At 42.3% G+C, this 17356-nt stretch overlaps 1 protein-coding gene across 2 annotated transcripts in view; it reads right to left on the bottom strand.

Annotated features, from left to right (window-relative positions):
- LOC138527536 (synaptosomal-associated protein 23-like) overlaps positions 1-17356 on the bottom strand; it is a 358067-nt gene that overhangs the window by 219218 nt on the left and 121493 nt on the right. For both annotated transcript variants that reach the window (XM_069638783.1, XM_069638784.1), the window contains exons 2-3: positions 15471-15587; positions 1191-1232 (exon numbers count right to left, since the gene is read on the bottom strand). In XM_069638783.1, the coding sequence (XP_069494884.1) occupies positions 1191-1232; positions 15471-15527 (99 nt within the window). In that variant the 5' untranslated portion in view covers positions 15528-15587. The remainder of the gene's footprint in view (positions 1-1190; positions 1233-15470; positions 15588-17356) is intronic.

The raw sequence follows: 17356 nt of genomic DNA on the forward strand, positions 1-17356 counted from the left end.
TGGAGATACTGGGTGTCTAAGGCAGGTAAGGTGTGGGACAAAAGAGTGGTGAGTTCACTGGGCTGGCAATTACAGAGAAGAAACAGTATACAAGCAAAATACAGAGGATTTCGCAAAAACAGCAAGCAAGATTTGTCTTTTTAGGCAGGGATCGTATTTTATTACTGGACATCTATCAGAGATGTCCAGTCAAAAATACCATGCTTTCCCTCTAGGCCCCCCAGCGCCTTGCATACACACAATCATGTTGATTGTGTTAGGCACTGTGGGTGGGGCCCAGGGGACATGGATGGTATATTTTTACTTGACATCTATTATAGATGTCCAGTAAAAAATATCATACCTGCCCCATGGACCCCCCAGCGCCAATTGCAAACTGTAAAAGTATGCTCTAAAAAGTGACTTTTTAAGCCATCATCTTAAAATAATTCCCAAAGGGGGTGGGGGGGCAACCCCCTGATCCCCTCTTGATTGGTTTGGGCTCCTTCGCTATGCTCGGTCGATATGGAATATGGAATATATGGGGCAAATATTGATGCCCCTCCACTTTAAAAAAAAAAAAATCACCAGCCGCCACTGTGCTGGGAGCAGGGTGGGGGAGCCCAGGGACGGTGGTGGGAGCAGGGTGAGGAAAGCCCAGGGTCTTTGGTGGGGTGAGCCCATGGACTGGGTACGAGTGGGATGAAGCATCCCAGAAACCGTGATGGGAGCAGGTGGGGGAGCCCAGGGACCATACTGGGAGTAGGGTGTGGTGACGGCATGCAATAGATCATAGCCATTTGGACCTGCTGTCCATTTGCCATTTTTGGGGGGGCCCGGCCTGCCCACATTTTGCTTGGGGGGGGTGTGGGGGACAGACCTAAAAGTTTGAAGACCACTGGCTTAGAGGGAAAGGCCATACAAAACATGAACAGTTTAGCAGAGGCAGATTTACAAGGTGGCAAAGGAAATAGAATACTCAGCAATGGGAATATGAAGATAGGACTCCTGTTGACTGGCTGAAAGTACTGCACTTAAAGATGGTATGCATTTTGTGTTATTCCAAAAATGTCCAAAATAAACTGATGTAAATTAGCATCCTAAGGTCTGTAGTTGTGCGTGCGAGAGCATGCTACAATGATTATTCTTTAAGAGTTCTGTTAATTGATGATTATGAATACTTTAAAAGAGAAAATGAATAGTCTTCCTACCTCCACAGCCATGTTCAGCATCCTCCGTGTGCTTTCCAGAGACTAGGAAAGTAAGATAAAAAGGTTAGAATATAAGACATGAATTAAAATTGCTGCAGAAAATCCAGTGAAGGAGAGGGCTATCGCAAACAAGACATTATGCTTTCACTCCAACATGCCCTTACTAACTTGTGTACCCCTACACAAACCACAAATCTTAATGCTGCAAGGACAGGTTTACAAAACCACAAAATGTGTACAGCCATTTTGTACGACCATTTTCAAATGTCACATTGCCACCAAACCCTACCAATAGTTTTTAGACTGCTTTGAAGTAATCTTCACGACGATTAATGTCACAATGCCCTTATGCTGGTTTCAAACCACCACTATGTACAACAATCCAATTATGTCTGGAAGCTGGAACCACAGTGGCACTGCTCGTGAAAGGCATACATAACACCCTTTTCTTGAAAGAAGCACACTAAGAACTGCATCCTAGCATATGCAATGTAACTGAAGGTGGACAGTTTGTGTTGGGCATAATTCCATTTTGGGAGTACTGCAGTCTCATTTTAATGTACCCCTACTCTTTGCTCCCCCCCCCGCCCTCTTGGTATTTAGGTTTTCTGATATATTTTCGCTTCTGCTGAAGTCCCCTTTCTACTATATCCCTTTTTTAGTATAGGTTTCTATGGTAGCCCCTAAGAACCCGAGGACAGAGGTGCTTCCTAGCATATTCAATGTAACTGGAGGTGGACAGTTTGTGTTGGGGCAGAATTCCATTTTTGGGAGTACTGCAGTCTCATTTGAATGCTGGGGTGATTTTTAAGCCCTGTATTTTGGCCCTGGTTTTTTTTTAAACTCTAAATTGGAGTGAGCTGGTGGCCGCTTGATTTGGGCTTCACCAAGGGTGCGAGCTGATTTACCGCATTAGTAGCCCAATGAAACTTTTTGGTAGCCTTTGGGGATACAAACGTGTGTTCTTAAAACTCTCTCGGCCGCTTTGTTTTAGGGGCCATTCTTTGTTTTGGGAAGGCACGATGCAGGCCAATAAAAGGCTACAGTGCACAGATGGGCTCACTTTGAGCCCTGTCCTGCACCCTCCATTGTGGTTTGGTCCGGTCCCCAAATACTAAGTCGGCCAATACATATCCTGTGGGAGTGTACCTGCACCTTTGCATGTTTTTGGGGCCAACCTGATAGGCTGGCTGGCAAAATCTTTGTTTAGGTTCCCTGGTGTGTGATTGGAGGGATAACCCTGCAGATTTCCTTACCAGCTGGAGGATTGGGCCACAGAGCTGCTGTACCTTCAGGATCAGGTGTGACCAAACTGGTTGGGTTCTTTGTCCTTCCCCTATGCTCCCCATTGCGAATCTTGGCTGCTGTACGGCCTTCCTGGGCTTCCCTTTGCCCCCTCTTCCCTAGTCCTCGCATCTTTTTTCGGGAACTGCCATTGGAAATACCTTCCTCTAAGCTCCAAGGATGGATGCGTTAGCCCTGATACCTACCGCGGGGGGTTTCTGGGGTGCATGGCCATTGGGTTCTGTAGGACCGATTTAACCGCATTTGGCCTTGGACTTACATTGGTCTGAATCCTGCTTCGCTTCCTTCCTGCCTGGGGCTGCTGGGCCTCGATCACTGCACTGGATCTCTTCTTTTGGGTCTTCTCTGGTGTCCCCTGGGGTAATTTGCTGCCTTCTCCACACCTGGCTTTTCACCATAACCGCTGATCTGCCTACAGGAATTGCCCCGTTTCCCAGGGTGACCTTTTCTTGGCCACTCCCCCACCCCAGGGTCCCTGGAGTTTTCCACCAAGACTTGGAACTTAAGCATCTACCCCAGATTTATTACACTCCTGCCTTTATTTATATTTTATAATTTCTAGCTACATAGGATTCTTTTCTTGGGCTGTAATATGCCCTTACAGGCTTGGGTAGTGTACTTTGGTAGCCCACTTGCTTTGTTGGACATTATGTACCACTGTTCCCTCGGTCTACGAGCTATACAACTATGCATGTTTTATTAATTTTACTTTTGTGCTAGAGTATAGGTGGAAACCTGTGACCAGCTTTAGTATGGCATTTTGGCTCCTGAATAGGATAATATAAAATTAATGTTTCTATTGTCTAGGCTTCACTTCTCTGCCAATCTCTCAAAGTCTATATGTATAGCATCTACCATCAGTTGCAGGCCTGCATTTTAGGGTCACAACTGATAATTTACTGTTTTTATAACTACACTATGCTCCACTGTATGTACCTATTTTAATCTCAGATATTATATGAGTGACCTTGTAAAAAACGAAAGTGTATATTTTTCAGTATACCAGTCTGGAGTATTCGTTGAGGGTAATAATTGGCAACAACTACCTCCCTGCCGGCCTTCCTCACCCCCTAAAGGGAAGCCTGACTGCTCTACTATAGCCAATACTGAAACACCTGCGCTTTTATTTTGGATGATCTACCATTACGTTAGATGGTTAGAGAGTTTTCACTATAGGGGTGAGGCAAAATGTCTCTAACAGTTTGTAAACGGGCCTATCATTTCCATGTTCTCCAAGGCCGGAATGCAGGTCCGAGATAATATGAACAAAGGCTTAGCAGCAGCTAGAAAACATGAACAGTTCTATGCCTAATGTTCGTTCTAAATGGATCGACAAAGACTGCTCGACCTTAGGTGATCGTCATGGTGTACTGCATGATATGTATTATTATTTTTTTTTTAACTTTGTTTTTATTGACATAATACAAATAAGGTAGGGTGCACGAGCAATCCCTACCAGCAATACACTAGGCCAACATAACTGATGGTTTATAGTCATAATATTGAAAAAATAATGTCGAATTACAAAAATGTCGAAAAAAAAATGTCGAATTCAAAAATGTCAAAAACACATACATATAATAGAAAAAGTCATTAATTCGAAAATAAAATGTCGAAAAAAAAAAATTGAAAAACCAGTGTTAAAATAACTGTAAAATGTCACACATACTAACGTTTTTTATTGGGGCCCCCCCCCAAACCCCTCATCCCAAACCCCTACCCCAACCCTCCACTCCTCCCCATCCCCCCCAACACCCCCCATGGATATACCTTTAATTTTTTAAAAAAAGTATTTAATAAAACATTAATTAAATAATTATTAAAAAAACCCATCCCAAACCCCTACCCCAACCCCCCCTCCTCCCCATCCCCCCCACCCACCATGGATATACCTTTAACCATTTAAAAAAATTATGTTTTATAAACTATAATTAATTACTTATTTATTTAAACATTAATTCGAAAAAATATCGAAATAAATTCGACATTTTTGTAATTCGACATTTTTATTTTCGACATTTTGACTTTCGAAAATATTGCATTCGATATTATGACTGGACACCATAACTGACAGTATTTTTTACTTTTTACTCCCATCCTGCCACCCCCCTCCCCCATAATTCCCCCCCCCCCCCCCCCCCCCAACTTTGCAACATACCAAGCTTTGAGGTTTTTGCAGGTTACGGAAGCAGCAGTGAGAACTTTCGAACATCATTATATGCGTTTGTTGTACAATTTGACATCGTGGGAGCAGCATGGATCCAAGCAAAATGTTGGACAGTCTCCCGTTCTAGGGCCGGCGCTGGGGTGAGCCCGGGAGATACATATTGGGATCCATCATTACAGTCGCATAGAGACACATTCATCGTGGAGGAGAACTGCTGTCCATTCCTGTGAGAACTCCAAGACTCTATCGTTTTTTACTGCAGTAAGTTTTTCATAAGTGAATATAACCCTTAATTTACCGAGCCACTCCTCCTTGGTTGGTGCAAAAGCGCTTTTCCACTTTTGGGCCAGTGCTAGCCTCCCCGCCCTCAGCATGGCCCCGATGACCCTCGGGAATGCACTTTGTTCCGTTTCCAGCATGGGAGTACCCAGGAGGATTTCTAAGGGGAGAAGCGTTGGACAGAATCCCTCCATATCCTTAATCCAGCTGAGAAGCTCCGATCAGAACACCTGAATAACCGGGCATCCCCAGCACATATGGAACCATGTGCCTCTTTGGTGACACAGCCTAAGACAGTAGGGGGATACTTCCGCGAACATTTTGGAGAGGGTGTCTGGGGGGCGATGCCAGGAGTGGAGAATATTAAAACTATGCTCCATGGCTGCAGTGTACAGAGTACCAGTAAATATGGTTTTGAAAACTGCCCTCCATGTATGGTCATCTAATGCCATGCCCAGCCTTTCTTCCCATATACGTTTGAAGGGTTGCCTCCCCTCCAGATTAGCCGTTTTCAAGGTACTATAGAACTTGGACAGGGAGCCCTTTCGAGTGACACTTTTAGTTAATACTTCTTCAAAGAGGGTAAGGGGGTGGGTTAGATTGTCAGCCCACCAAGGATGAGTCAGAATTCCCTTCAAACGCAAGTACTCAAAGATTGTTGGTGGTTTATCCTCCAGTGCTTCGGTCAATTGTTCGTAGTCAATGAAGCCCTCCTCACGGGAGAGCTGGGAAACTCTCTCCAACCCCATATCTGACCAAGCTTGCGTGTCGCGACGTTAAAGGGGCCGGCCAGGACGACAACATTTTGTTATCTTTATTCGGCTTCCAGAGTGCCCATAAGACTGCCAGTGTGGGGTGTTCTCTGAGATAGGAGGGGATGGTTCTAGGGGAGGCCCATAGCAGATCTCTAACTTTTTTAGGGTGTGCGTGGACATCTTTTTAATGGAACTGTCGTGACTGATCACTACCGGGTGGTTGCCAGGATATATATATATTTGTTTTATTGTGTTGTAGTCAGACTTTTCACAAAAATAAATTACAGTTTAAAACAGTACAAGGATACATTTTAGCTCTTTCGACTATCACGCAATTCCATTATTAGCAATTTACCCTAACCTAAAAATCGTCCACTCCCAAGATTAGGGCTTTACACAAACACAATCTAAAAAGAAACAAATAATTATAATCAAAATAATCAAATGCAACTCTTTCAACAATTTCACAGTTAAGCAGCAGTAAGATTTAGCTCTTTTAACGTTTCCATTGTTAGGAGTGTTTTGTGACCCGACACCAGTCTCTCCTAGAAGACGGTTGTTAACCACCACCCTTCATCCACAAATCTTGACAATTTCATCACTCTCCTTACTAATGTCCCAGCATACTCACTCAAAAGTTAGAGTCTGTTTACTAGTTCCACCACATAGTGGGCAGAGATTGTCCCCATACTCCTTATACCCAATGTGTAACATTTCTCATGTGGGCAGCAAATTGAGGCGGAATCTCCAAAAATCCGACCTGATACAAGGATCCGGAAATCTTATCAAGTACGTGGCCAAGCACGCTCGCGGTTTGTCCACACACGACAGTGACGGAGATGCAATCGAGATCCGCATTCATGCAATTGTCCTGATCCAATCAGCTATTTTTATTGACTTTCACTTTCATGGGATTTTGAATCAGATCGATTTCTGTGCGTTAACATCTAATGAGAATTAAGTACTTGGGCCTTCAAGTCAATCCGATAGCAATTGGTAGAACCTGCTAATGCACAACCTACACCCTCATATGAGGATTTGGGGGAAACCAGGATAAGCCTATACAAAGATACCCACCTCCACTCCATCAATGATCTCATAGACTGAAGGCCCAATTCGTACCTCGGACTAGCATTTGGGGCACAGTATGGAGATTTAATACACGTTTCCAGAGTTTGCCCTCCAATCCATCCCAATCCATTAGTCTCGACTGTGGATTTGCATCCAAACCAAATAGCAAGGACAGGATAACCTTACCAGTGTAGTATTTTATGACCGGGGTGAAGGAAAATGTACAATACGTATTGCAAATTGCAATATTTTCCCCTCCAAGGTTGATACTAGATGTATTTTAGTTGGAAAGGATCTCACTATTGACCCCCAAGCATGTTACTTCTTTAGCAACTGGGATGATTTGATCATCTCACCACCATACAAATGGATGAACAGCCTTAAGTGGACACTTGAATATCACAATTTTAGACTTTTGAGGGGTTTCTCTTCAAATCATTTAACCTTGCGTGCTCCTCTAGTGTGCTCAACATACATTGCAAACCTATCTGGGTGTAGTCCAGTAGCACGACGTTGGCAATCCAATTAATTCTCTCCTTCCCAATCTTAGGACTGGTCAACGCGGACCGCTCTAGATTCTTTACCAAATCCGATAGGTAGAGGTTAAAGAGAAAAGGAGTCACAATACATCCCGGTTTTACCGCCCCCCCCCTTTCCGTCTTGATAACACTAGACAGTCTCCCCTTTTTTATCAAGCCTAACCTGCAGTTGTGAATCCTTTTGTATCTCAACTATTATAGCTAGAAAGGTTTCAGGTAAACCCCAGCTTCTCAATTTACCCCACAAATGTTCTCTGATAACAGTATCGAAGGCTTGGGATAAATCGATCCAAGCACCATAAAGTGTCGGGCCCCCCTTTTGAAAGGACCCGCTACATCCTGTGCTCATTACCAGGCCATACAATGAAGTAGAGAACCCTTCGAAAACCAACATGATGATTCGATAAAATTGCTTTCTGTTCTGCCCACTTTTCCAACTCTCAATACCAAACCTGCAAAAATCTTCCCATCTGCATCTGTTAATTTATAGGATCCGGATGATCCCCCTTTTTATAGATTGGGATGATAATGGCTCTCCTCCATGACTCTGGGAAATGTTTTCCACTCACTATTAACTTAAATAGCACTGTCAATAAGCAGGAACATAGACCAACATCAGATTAAAAAAATGTGGTTGCTCAGACCGTTGGGGCCAGCGGCCCGAGAGGCTGAGGATTTTTTTTTTTATCAGTTCTTCTGTCTTTCTTGTCCCCGCTTGTGTGATGTTCAGTTCCCAAGTCACACCCTCTGAGGAGATAAGCTTAGGACCTAGAACAGCCCCATAGAGTTTTAGTAAATGCTCCCACCACACATTTTCCTGTATAACACCACTTTGTGGATTAAGAGAAAGTTGAGTGGCAGAGTAAGTCAAAGTTATCCACAGCGCTTGCACCCATTATTCATTAAAGCAACTACTCTCACTACTAGAATAGAGTTTCTTGCAGAACAAGCAAAATTTCCCTGCCTTACTGAGCTGGTTCTATTTTCTATTGGATACAAGCCTCAGAAGAAGAGCTAAGCAAGTTCGAAACACGTGTCAGGCTGTTGATACCTTCAAAATAAATACCATTCGCCATTTAATTTTGGCACCTTTGTGGCGCAGCGCTACTGGGACCCCTATTTCTTAACACTTTGTGGATTACTCTGCTCTGCCAAAGTTGAATTAATCAAAGACCAAAGGTTTCTTGAATTGATCTGACCCACAGCCCATAGCATCAATCCAGCATGCGTAAATATTTATTCGATCGACCAATTTCTATACCTGTTTCTCAATGATTTTACTTCACTCAGGTACACATCCTCATCCCCATTTTTCAATTTAATACCCACAGTGCTCTCCTCAATTCCCTTCCCTTTTCCCAAGTCATATCACCAAAGCGATGTCTGTGCTTGTTTGTAGTTTGTTTGCCCGCCCTATCCGGTGGGTTTAGGTCCCACAAGACATTTACAAAGCTTTTTGGGTTACACATTATCACCAAATCATTATCGCACATGGCACTTGTGATTTTATTCAGACTATTAGATCGATTCCCCTGCTCTAAAATTTCACAACTCTATTTTTCCCATTATTTGAACATAATTCATCTAAATGGTATTCCTCCCAAATTAATTTCATTTGGCTGGGAGAGAGTACCTTCGAGCATTTCATGATCACTTGGACCCCTTTTTTCACACAAAAATGGTTACATTGCTCAAAAAAGTCCTCTGAGAGAAAGAGATAAACTATGGTTGAATACCACACACCTCTCTTGCAGGTAGCTGCTGGCAGGGCTTCCCCCTCAATGTTCCCATTGGCCATTAATATGTTCCATTCTGTCAAAACGATACCAACTCTTCCCATTTAGTGCTGGTTCTTTAGTTTGTCCCCCCCAGACCACTAATATGGATACACTGGGAGTGCAGATCCCCCAATAAAATTATACTGGCAGATGGGAACTGAACATGAATGCTCAAAAGTAAATCTGAGAGTGACTACTGAAAATCCAACCAGGAAGAACAGGAGGGGCTCCAGTATAGATTGATCACTATTCACACTTTACAAAGTGTGCCAACCACAATGGCAGTTTTTACAGCCAGAATTCCTGGTGTTAAATTACATAATAGCTCTGAGAATACAAAGAATGAATTTTTGCATGCGATCACCAGGCCTCGAGAAGGTCTCCGTGCCCCCTCACCCATGGCCAGCTGTTGGAAAACTGAAAACCTGTCCACCTTAAAGCTCTATTTTAACAATGTCTCCTTAAATACAATTATATCAAACTGGTTAAATACATATTCCCCTGATTACCGTGTTTTAAAAATAACTGGAGCCCCTCTTATTCCAACCCAACAATTTCAGTTCTTGTTTCGCTAGAGAGATTTCTCAGGCAACCCTGATATTTGAAAGACCTGTGTCAGGATGTCTGGCATTAAGGCTTTAGCGTCAGATCTTTCTCATTTGTTTGTCCATCTTTGGTAGCATCATTTTTATGTACATTTCGCCTACACACCTTCCATGTCCATGGTGGTCTTACGTGTTACCTTATTACCGCTTATATACAACTTATTTTTAGGGGAAACCTCGTAACCCTCTTCCATCAATTCTTCACTTGCCTCCAAGATAGCACTTACTCCTAACCTTGATTTGATACCCATTTCCACAATGTCTGTACATTTGGCATGTGGAAATCGAATATACTCAATGTCAACTGTAGACAGATAAAACAGGTCTGGAATGCCTTTAAAAATGGATAGGATCATACTTCGATTCAGGGGCCTTGACCTCGTCCTTGTCTCGACTACCAGTTTCATCCAAAACTTTGGGATTGTGCTCAACTGTGTACCCTGCGGTCTCCTTTCTTGATGCGTAGTTTGTTGATCTGTCTGATTAGCTGAACATTTACAATACAAAGTTCTTTGCTTCAACATTGTTTCTGGACTTGAATCGAAATGTGGGTCCTTACTCTGTCTTTGCTCTGTTAGGGTCTGGATAATTATACAATCTTTGTGCTGTTCTTCCAGGCTCGATTTTTCTCTCCCATTATCAATCTCAGGATTGATGCCCACTACTGTATTTACATCTGGCACCCCTGTAGTTCCACCCTGACTTCCAGAGACCAAATTATCTTCCTTGGAGGCCCCAAGTCCTCTCACGAAGATCAGTGCTAACTTTCTTGGTTACACTTGTGTTTCTGTTTGGACACCGACAGTTATTGCCCTTGGCTCCTCCATATTTATGGCAGCTGCCAGCTTCTCCCTCCACTTTTTATTTCGCCCCTCTAATACTTTCATTATAACTTTCTACAATTTCTTTCTACTTTTGACTCCTTTACTCTTTGCTGATCGATCTTTCTTACACAAATGGGTCAACTTGATTTTGCAAACAAATTGAGTTGCTTCCGACTTCCGGGACTTTTTTGCTTCTTTGATGTATTTCTTTTTCATGTGAATGTATTCCAGCCGGTTCCACCAGCAACTGACTCGGCTGTCTTTTCAGTTTTTTCTTGGTTTTCCCATTCAGCTGGGTACTTTACTCTGTTGGTTTTTTCCCAGGATTATTTTTCCCTTCAAAATTTGAGCCGATTTTTAGAGCCTTCTGGTAGTCCTCCTTAGATATTGGTGCCAACCACACAAATTCCTCCAAGGTGGACTCCGAGAGTGGATTACTTTGTCCACTCCATGTCTACAATTGTACTGGTGTTAGCAGTAAGACTCCAGTTTAATAACTTTCATCATCTCATTCAGAGATCTTAATTTGCCATTCACACCCTCCCATTACCCGGCAGAGTCGTCAACATTTCCGATTGTTGTTTTGAATCCAATATGGTATTTTTTTAATGTGGTTGCCGTGAGGGTGTATTCAAAGTTTGTGGCTAAGACCTCAGCCAGAAGTGGTTCAGTGTTGAGACAATCATTACTTCACTTTCCACCCTGCCATTTAAACCTGAGAACGAGGGAACTTTGCTGTCCTTGATGAAATTTCCCTGTGAGACTGTGCGCTAAGCATGGACTTGAAAATGGACTTTGAATGTTTATCGGTTCCGTTACCATCCCACGTGGTAAAGTCAACTTCTGGGGCTCTCTAGTTGTCCCCCTTTGCCTCACTTCTTAAATTGTAAATGCACGTCATACTATGGGTGGGACGCGCTAAAGAAAGTTTAAAGATGGAGATATATCCAGCAGCTCAAAGGCCAGTCTAGCCCGCAGTCGCTTAGTATGTGCAAGTCTCTCTGTCAAACGGGTCTCTGTAGACATTTTTAGCAGCTACTCACGTGCGCTAGGTGCTTCGTCGTAGAGGTTTAAGAAAAGTGAATATAATTCATTTACCCAATGAAATAGGGCTGCAAGTCTTTACCAAATACCTTCCCAATTGTAGGGCGTTCACGTTAGCTCTTTTATAGCACCCTGGGTGACACGCTAAGATGAGATCATGTGTCTAGGGGCAAAATGAGGAATGAAAAAAACAGTCACCTTGTCTCCTCATGGTGAACCACGGAAAATCACACTCACAGCCGCACTCTGCTTGTTTATCTCCAGGTTTAAATGCTAAAAGCTTTAATTTCCTTCCTTTTATTGATTTATTCCTTTTGCGTTTTCCTTTCCCCTCCATCATCCTTTCTTCCATTCTTTCTTTCATGAACAGGCTTACACCCCTTTACATTTTCCTCTCCTGACCCGCCCCCTCGTAAACATTCCACATTTCCAGACAATAAACTACATTATTGAGAAATCCTGAAGAGCACACATTTGTTTCAAATATATACTAATTATAAACTATAATGGTGGTAGCATGGGAGGGAGTTACGGCAATTGTCAAATACAGAGTTCCATTTAGAGGCATTTCACTGGGAGCAGCTGAATTGAATTGATATTTTATTTCTATTGCGCTAAGTGTTTCACAGCGCTCTGCATCATATATCAACACATATTAGGACTTCTATGTTACCACATGAGGCCGCTAAAGCAGATGAATTGCTTTCAGTCTAACTAGTATATGAAACAACAATCTCAGCAGACCGATTAGATGTGTATGGGGGCCCTTTTCTTCCAACAACCGGATCCATTATGCTCATCGGTGTAATGTGATAGTTTTGCATTAAATTATTATGCACAAAAATGAAGGATTGAAAAAGGTACTACTGACACATACTGCCAAAATGAACTAACACCACGATTTAAGACACATAAAAAGACAAGTAAAACAAAAACAATTTAAGTTAACATTAATGCAAGGGAAGAAGGCACATTACACTTAAAAGACTTAGAGAAAAAGCGGCAGGAGGAAAAAAAAGACAGGAACAAAAGACTGATAGGATTGGATGACGCACTGCAGAAAAGACTAAAGTAAGCTCGGGGCTTTGATGATGTAAAGGACCTCAGTCACAGGCTACTAAAGTGGATGCAATCTTAAATAGTAAAGCAACAGTATCTAGGATCACATCCAGTTGATTTCCAGTAGAGACAGATATGCCAAGAGGTCCACTTGTGCTCCACTTCATTTTATATGCCTTATGAATTGTCACTCAAGGTCCAGGATCAATAGTTGCCAGGAACCGTACTGCACACGTGTTGGCATTCTTCATGTGGGGAGTCACCATTTTATTTGGACACTGGTGCCTTTTCTCCTACTACCATAACCAACACAATGTCACCACATTTGGCATATGCTTTTTCAGAGCAAAGTATTTATGTCTGGGTCGTCAGAGTACCTCTGTAGGATACACATGCAACATGGGTGATTGCATACTGGACTCTCCGTCTCAGTGTATAGTGGGTCGAGGTCTAGCTACTGAACCTAAAAATGGTCCCTTAAACCTGTTAGCAGGTGGATATTTCTGCTAAGTTGTAGGTGGGGGTCTGTAGGAAAGGTTCACTGGACCTGGGAAGTAAGCCCTGGTTGTCCTTTTCACAAAGGACAAGAGCATTGGGACACAGGCCGGGGCTGGGCAGAACCTACACTACCTGGAAAGCTAGATGGTCTATGAGTATTTACAGGCTTTTCTTTCCCCTTTCTCTAGGACCTTTGGCAATGTAAATAGGTTATGGATAGGTGAGTCAACGCTAAACAATGGGGCCCAGAAAGCTGTGACATCGGAAGAGGGAAATCAGTGGAGGACTAAGAAGGATAAAGACAGAGGCTGTTAAGAGCCTAAGTGTGCAATGGTATCTTGCTTGGGCTCGCAGGAGCCCCCTCTCTAAACAGTCCAGTGATTAGACATGTCCACAATAAATGATCACTAGGGACTCATGGGGCCATCCAAGTGCTCTCACCAGATAATACCACAGTATATAAAAATAGAATTACAAAATTAAATGCATAGTACAATAGGCAATTCAGCTGATGTTCTTAATTTTATACTGGAATTTCCATTAATTAATAAGCTATTGTTTATATAAACTAATCAGGTGTGGAGTTTGGAAAATCCAGAAAGAATTAGCAAATATAATTAGATATTTGTGCTGATCTACATTGGGCTGTAGCAAATATACAAACTAATCTAGAGTGGAGTTGGGAGATTCCAGAAAGAATTCGGGAATATAATTAATGTGTTGACCTACAGCGGGCCGAAGCAATAATAAAAGCCACATTTTCAGCAACCAAGTAAAAATGCTCATGGCAGTCAGGACATCTAATTTGACGTCAAATAAAATGTTTTTTTTTTAAAAGACCACCCAGAAAAAGCCATACCCCACCTCACACTAGCCCTTCCCTCCTCAATATCTGCGGACAGATAATTGCACATCGAAAAACAAAAACTGAAATATTAAACTCTCCTAGGCCAATCCCTAGGAGTGAAAAAACCATTTAGCATAGCTGGTCAGAGCAAAGATCCGACCCCCCTCCCCAAAAAACCTTTGATGTCCCCAAAATCAGTCCACATCTCAGCAAAAGAAGAACAGAAAGTATGTAACACTATTGGGGAACAGCTGGCAGAGACTTAGAAATGATTAGGCCAACTTTACATTCTTAAAAAGTGGTTTTCTTTAATCATTACTGACGGACAATAGAATACTCATTATTATTTTTTTTAACTTCAGAATTCCCTTCTATGTATAGTCATTGTTGAATTTTCTTTGGTCAACCCAACCCGGTCACACTACCTTTCAGATGGGGTACTCGCCCAATTCCTTGAAATGTTCCAAAATGTTGAACCTTCTCAAGCCCAGGCTCTATCAGCATTAGATTACTCTAACTCATAACATAGGCCTTAAAGACAATCCACCAGTCGCAATTCCAAAATAAGGCACCATTACTCAAATTTGCCATCAAGGCTTGGCACCCTACCATGCCATCTTTGAAAGAAAGGCTCATTTTATTTAGACCCTTCCAACAAAGGCTCCACCCACCCCCTCTCTGTCGCAAAAAGAGACTGACCTGCTCAAACTTGAGATCGCCCTCACGGATATTTTTAAGCACACCCAAATTCAGAAGAAATCGACACAGTGGCCATTCCATTGCTGCCTTTGGGTCCAAATACTGGAACCGTATACTGGATCTAAAATCTGAACGGTCCTTTACAGTATTCTGCTGGAAATCAGCAAAATAGGGTCTACCCACCACCTGTTCCCTACCTCCTGCTTGGTCTCTCCCATGAATTTGGATTTTGCTTTCCCTATGAGTCTACTTATCCTTAGTACCCATGTATGCTTGTTGTGCTATTTTCTGTCCCCATCCTGGAATGCGCCTTATTACATTGCAAACTCACGTGAATGTGCCCTTGTTCCTGTTCCCCATCCCTGCTGTGCCTCAAAGCAGTTGCACCACCATTTTGCCTTATCACAACTTTAAAATGAAATAATAAATAAAATAAATCCCATGCCAGAGATCTTTATTTTCTGAAAGAAAACAAGACTTTTTGTCTTGTATTGGTCTGGGAGAAGTACATTTAGCAGGCAAGCATGAAAGTTCAGATATATTTTTCAGACTCCTGCAACTGATGATCATTGGTCTACAGAGCAATAAATTACGACTGAACATAGAAGACCATTTATTTTCTTACATGTCAATATTTAGCCATTATGCACGACCAGTCAAAACATGGGTAATATTGCCATACAACTTATTTACTACCCGTAATTTCCAAGACACTCTTTAGGGTGTATTTTGTAAATAGAGACTATAGTTACAAGGCAGAGATGTAATGAAAATACAGGCCAAAATAGTTAGGGGAAAGGGGGACTTTACCTCATCTGTGACTTGGTTTGCCCGCAGCTGGATTTCCTCTGGTGACATGTCATCCATGATGAATTAAGAGGATTTATACTCTTTAAAGAGAAAGCAAAAGTAGTCTTTTTTTCGTCTCTGTAAAAGAAAAATCACAAAATTAAAAGTCCATTTTAGGTAGGAGTAACACAAAAAGAAACAGATACTTTGGTGAACAAATATGAAGCAGGTTGCTTTACTGCAGGAGGATACACCCACTGAAAGATGAATGCACAACTGAGGGCCAAAAGCATTTTACCAGAACCTGAATGATGATGGCAGTAGAATGGCAGAGCATATTATATGTATTTTCTCTTTGATATTTATTTGTATTTCTTAGATTATTTTCTTAGATTAGAAAAGAATACTTTTAACTGATTGGCAAGTATAGAACCACCCAACAACCAGTACAGGAAGAACAATGTTAACAATGAGTTGGGCAGTGATCATAAATACCCCACAAACTCCACAATACTTTGAAATTCACCCCACGTATTTCTGTCTCCACTAGAGAATCTGCTCTCTTCAGCTGTGTTGTGTAGTTCAATTTCCACAGTGCTTCAGTCTTGTGTCTGTCCATCCAACTCCACACATTTCGTCCATATTTGCTTATATTTTCACCAGGAAACCCAATTACAATCCACAACGGGCAAACCAACTTCAATGCTGTCTCATTTAGCTTTCATTATGGCTAGAGTCACATGAGGTTTAACACATCTGAAGACTTTGTGTCATTCAAATACCCATGGTGCAATTTTGACGTGTTGTTCCAATGCCTTTCCTAAGACTGGGGCAACGTGATAAAACATTTCACTCTCTCTGGCTGTCTGGGCACAGTCATGTCTTTGGGTAAAAATCCCCCACCTACATTCTTCACCTAAGACACATGAGGGTCTGCCCTTCCCATTTTGCATAATACGCCCCTGCTGTGGAGGACCCAGTGGAGGAATCTCTCAGTTTCATCCTGACTGCCACTTCCCTGGGTCCCTTAACTGCCTCACTCTATTCTTTATTTCTCCAGGGAACCTTTCTCCATTCTAAGTGGCGCACAGCTCAATTGGAAGAATGACAAGGTCACTGTATACAGAACGCAGACCGGTTTATGGACAAGCTTGCTCTAAAGAATATTGGTCCTTATAGGAGACTGTCCAAGAATCTCGTTTATCCCTGGGAATTGCTTATGCAGGACGCTAGTCATATGTGTGTCACTCTCTTCTGCTGTCAGATGATCCTTCGACTAAGCAGGGGGTTTCAAATCAGACTATGTGTTTCAATTTGTTTTTTCTCTTGCTGTGCTAGTTGTGGAAGCTGGTTGTTGCCTGCGCAGAGGCCTTTGGCATGGCAATTTGCCTTTCGAGCCCAATTCAGACTAATTTACTCAGTAAGGGTTACTAATGTGAGACAGTAGTCCGGTGATCCATTATGTAGTTGATGAAGTCCCTTTCCTTTGAGATTGCATCTCAAGGCGTACAGAGGGATCTAACTGCAACACATACTGCCAGTCATTAACCACTGGACTGTGTGCTGTCCAATAGTATTTATAGAAGTCAGGTAAGGATCATCTGCCCTAAAGTGACCTAAATAGTTTAAATGCTATGCTGTTACCCACTGCACGGTCTGCACAACTCAGTATCAAGTTCACATGTTCCATTGTCCACCCCTTGTACAGCCATGACCCTCTACAAGTTAGAAGGAGAAGGGAGCATTTTAGGCCAAGGAACACTGATTAAGTTATTGCTGTTCGAACTAAGCGACTTCAAGCTTCAGTGTAAATTGGACTAAAATTTGCTATGTAGTCCGTTGGCAACCTTTCACCAGCAACATAGAAATTATGTTGTTTTCTTGCAATAACAATTAGACAAACAGAT

This window comes from Ambystoma mexicanum, chromosome 14, assembly GCF_040938575.1.
Source record: "Ambystoma mexicanum isolate Mex_15411 chromosome 14, UKY_AmexF1_1, whole genome shotgun sequence".
Lineage (NCBI taxonomy): Eukaryota > Metazoa > Chordata > Amphibia > Caudata > Ambystomatidae > Ambystoma > Ambystoma mexicanum.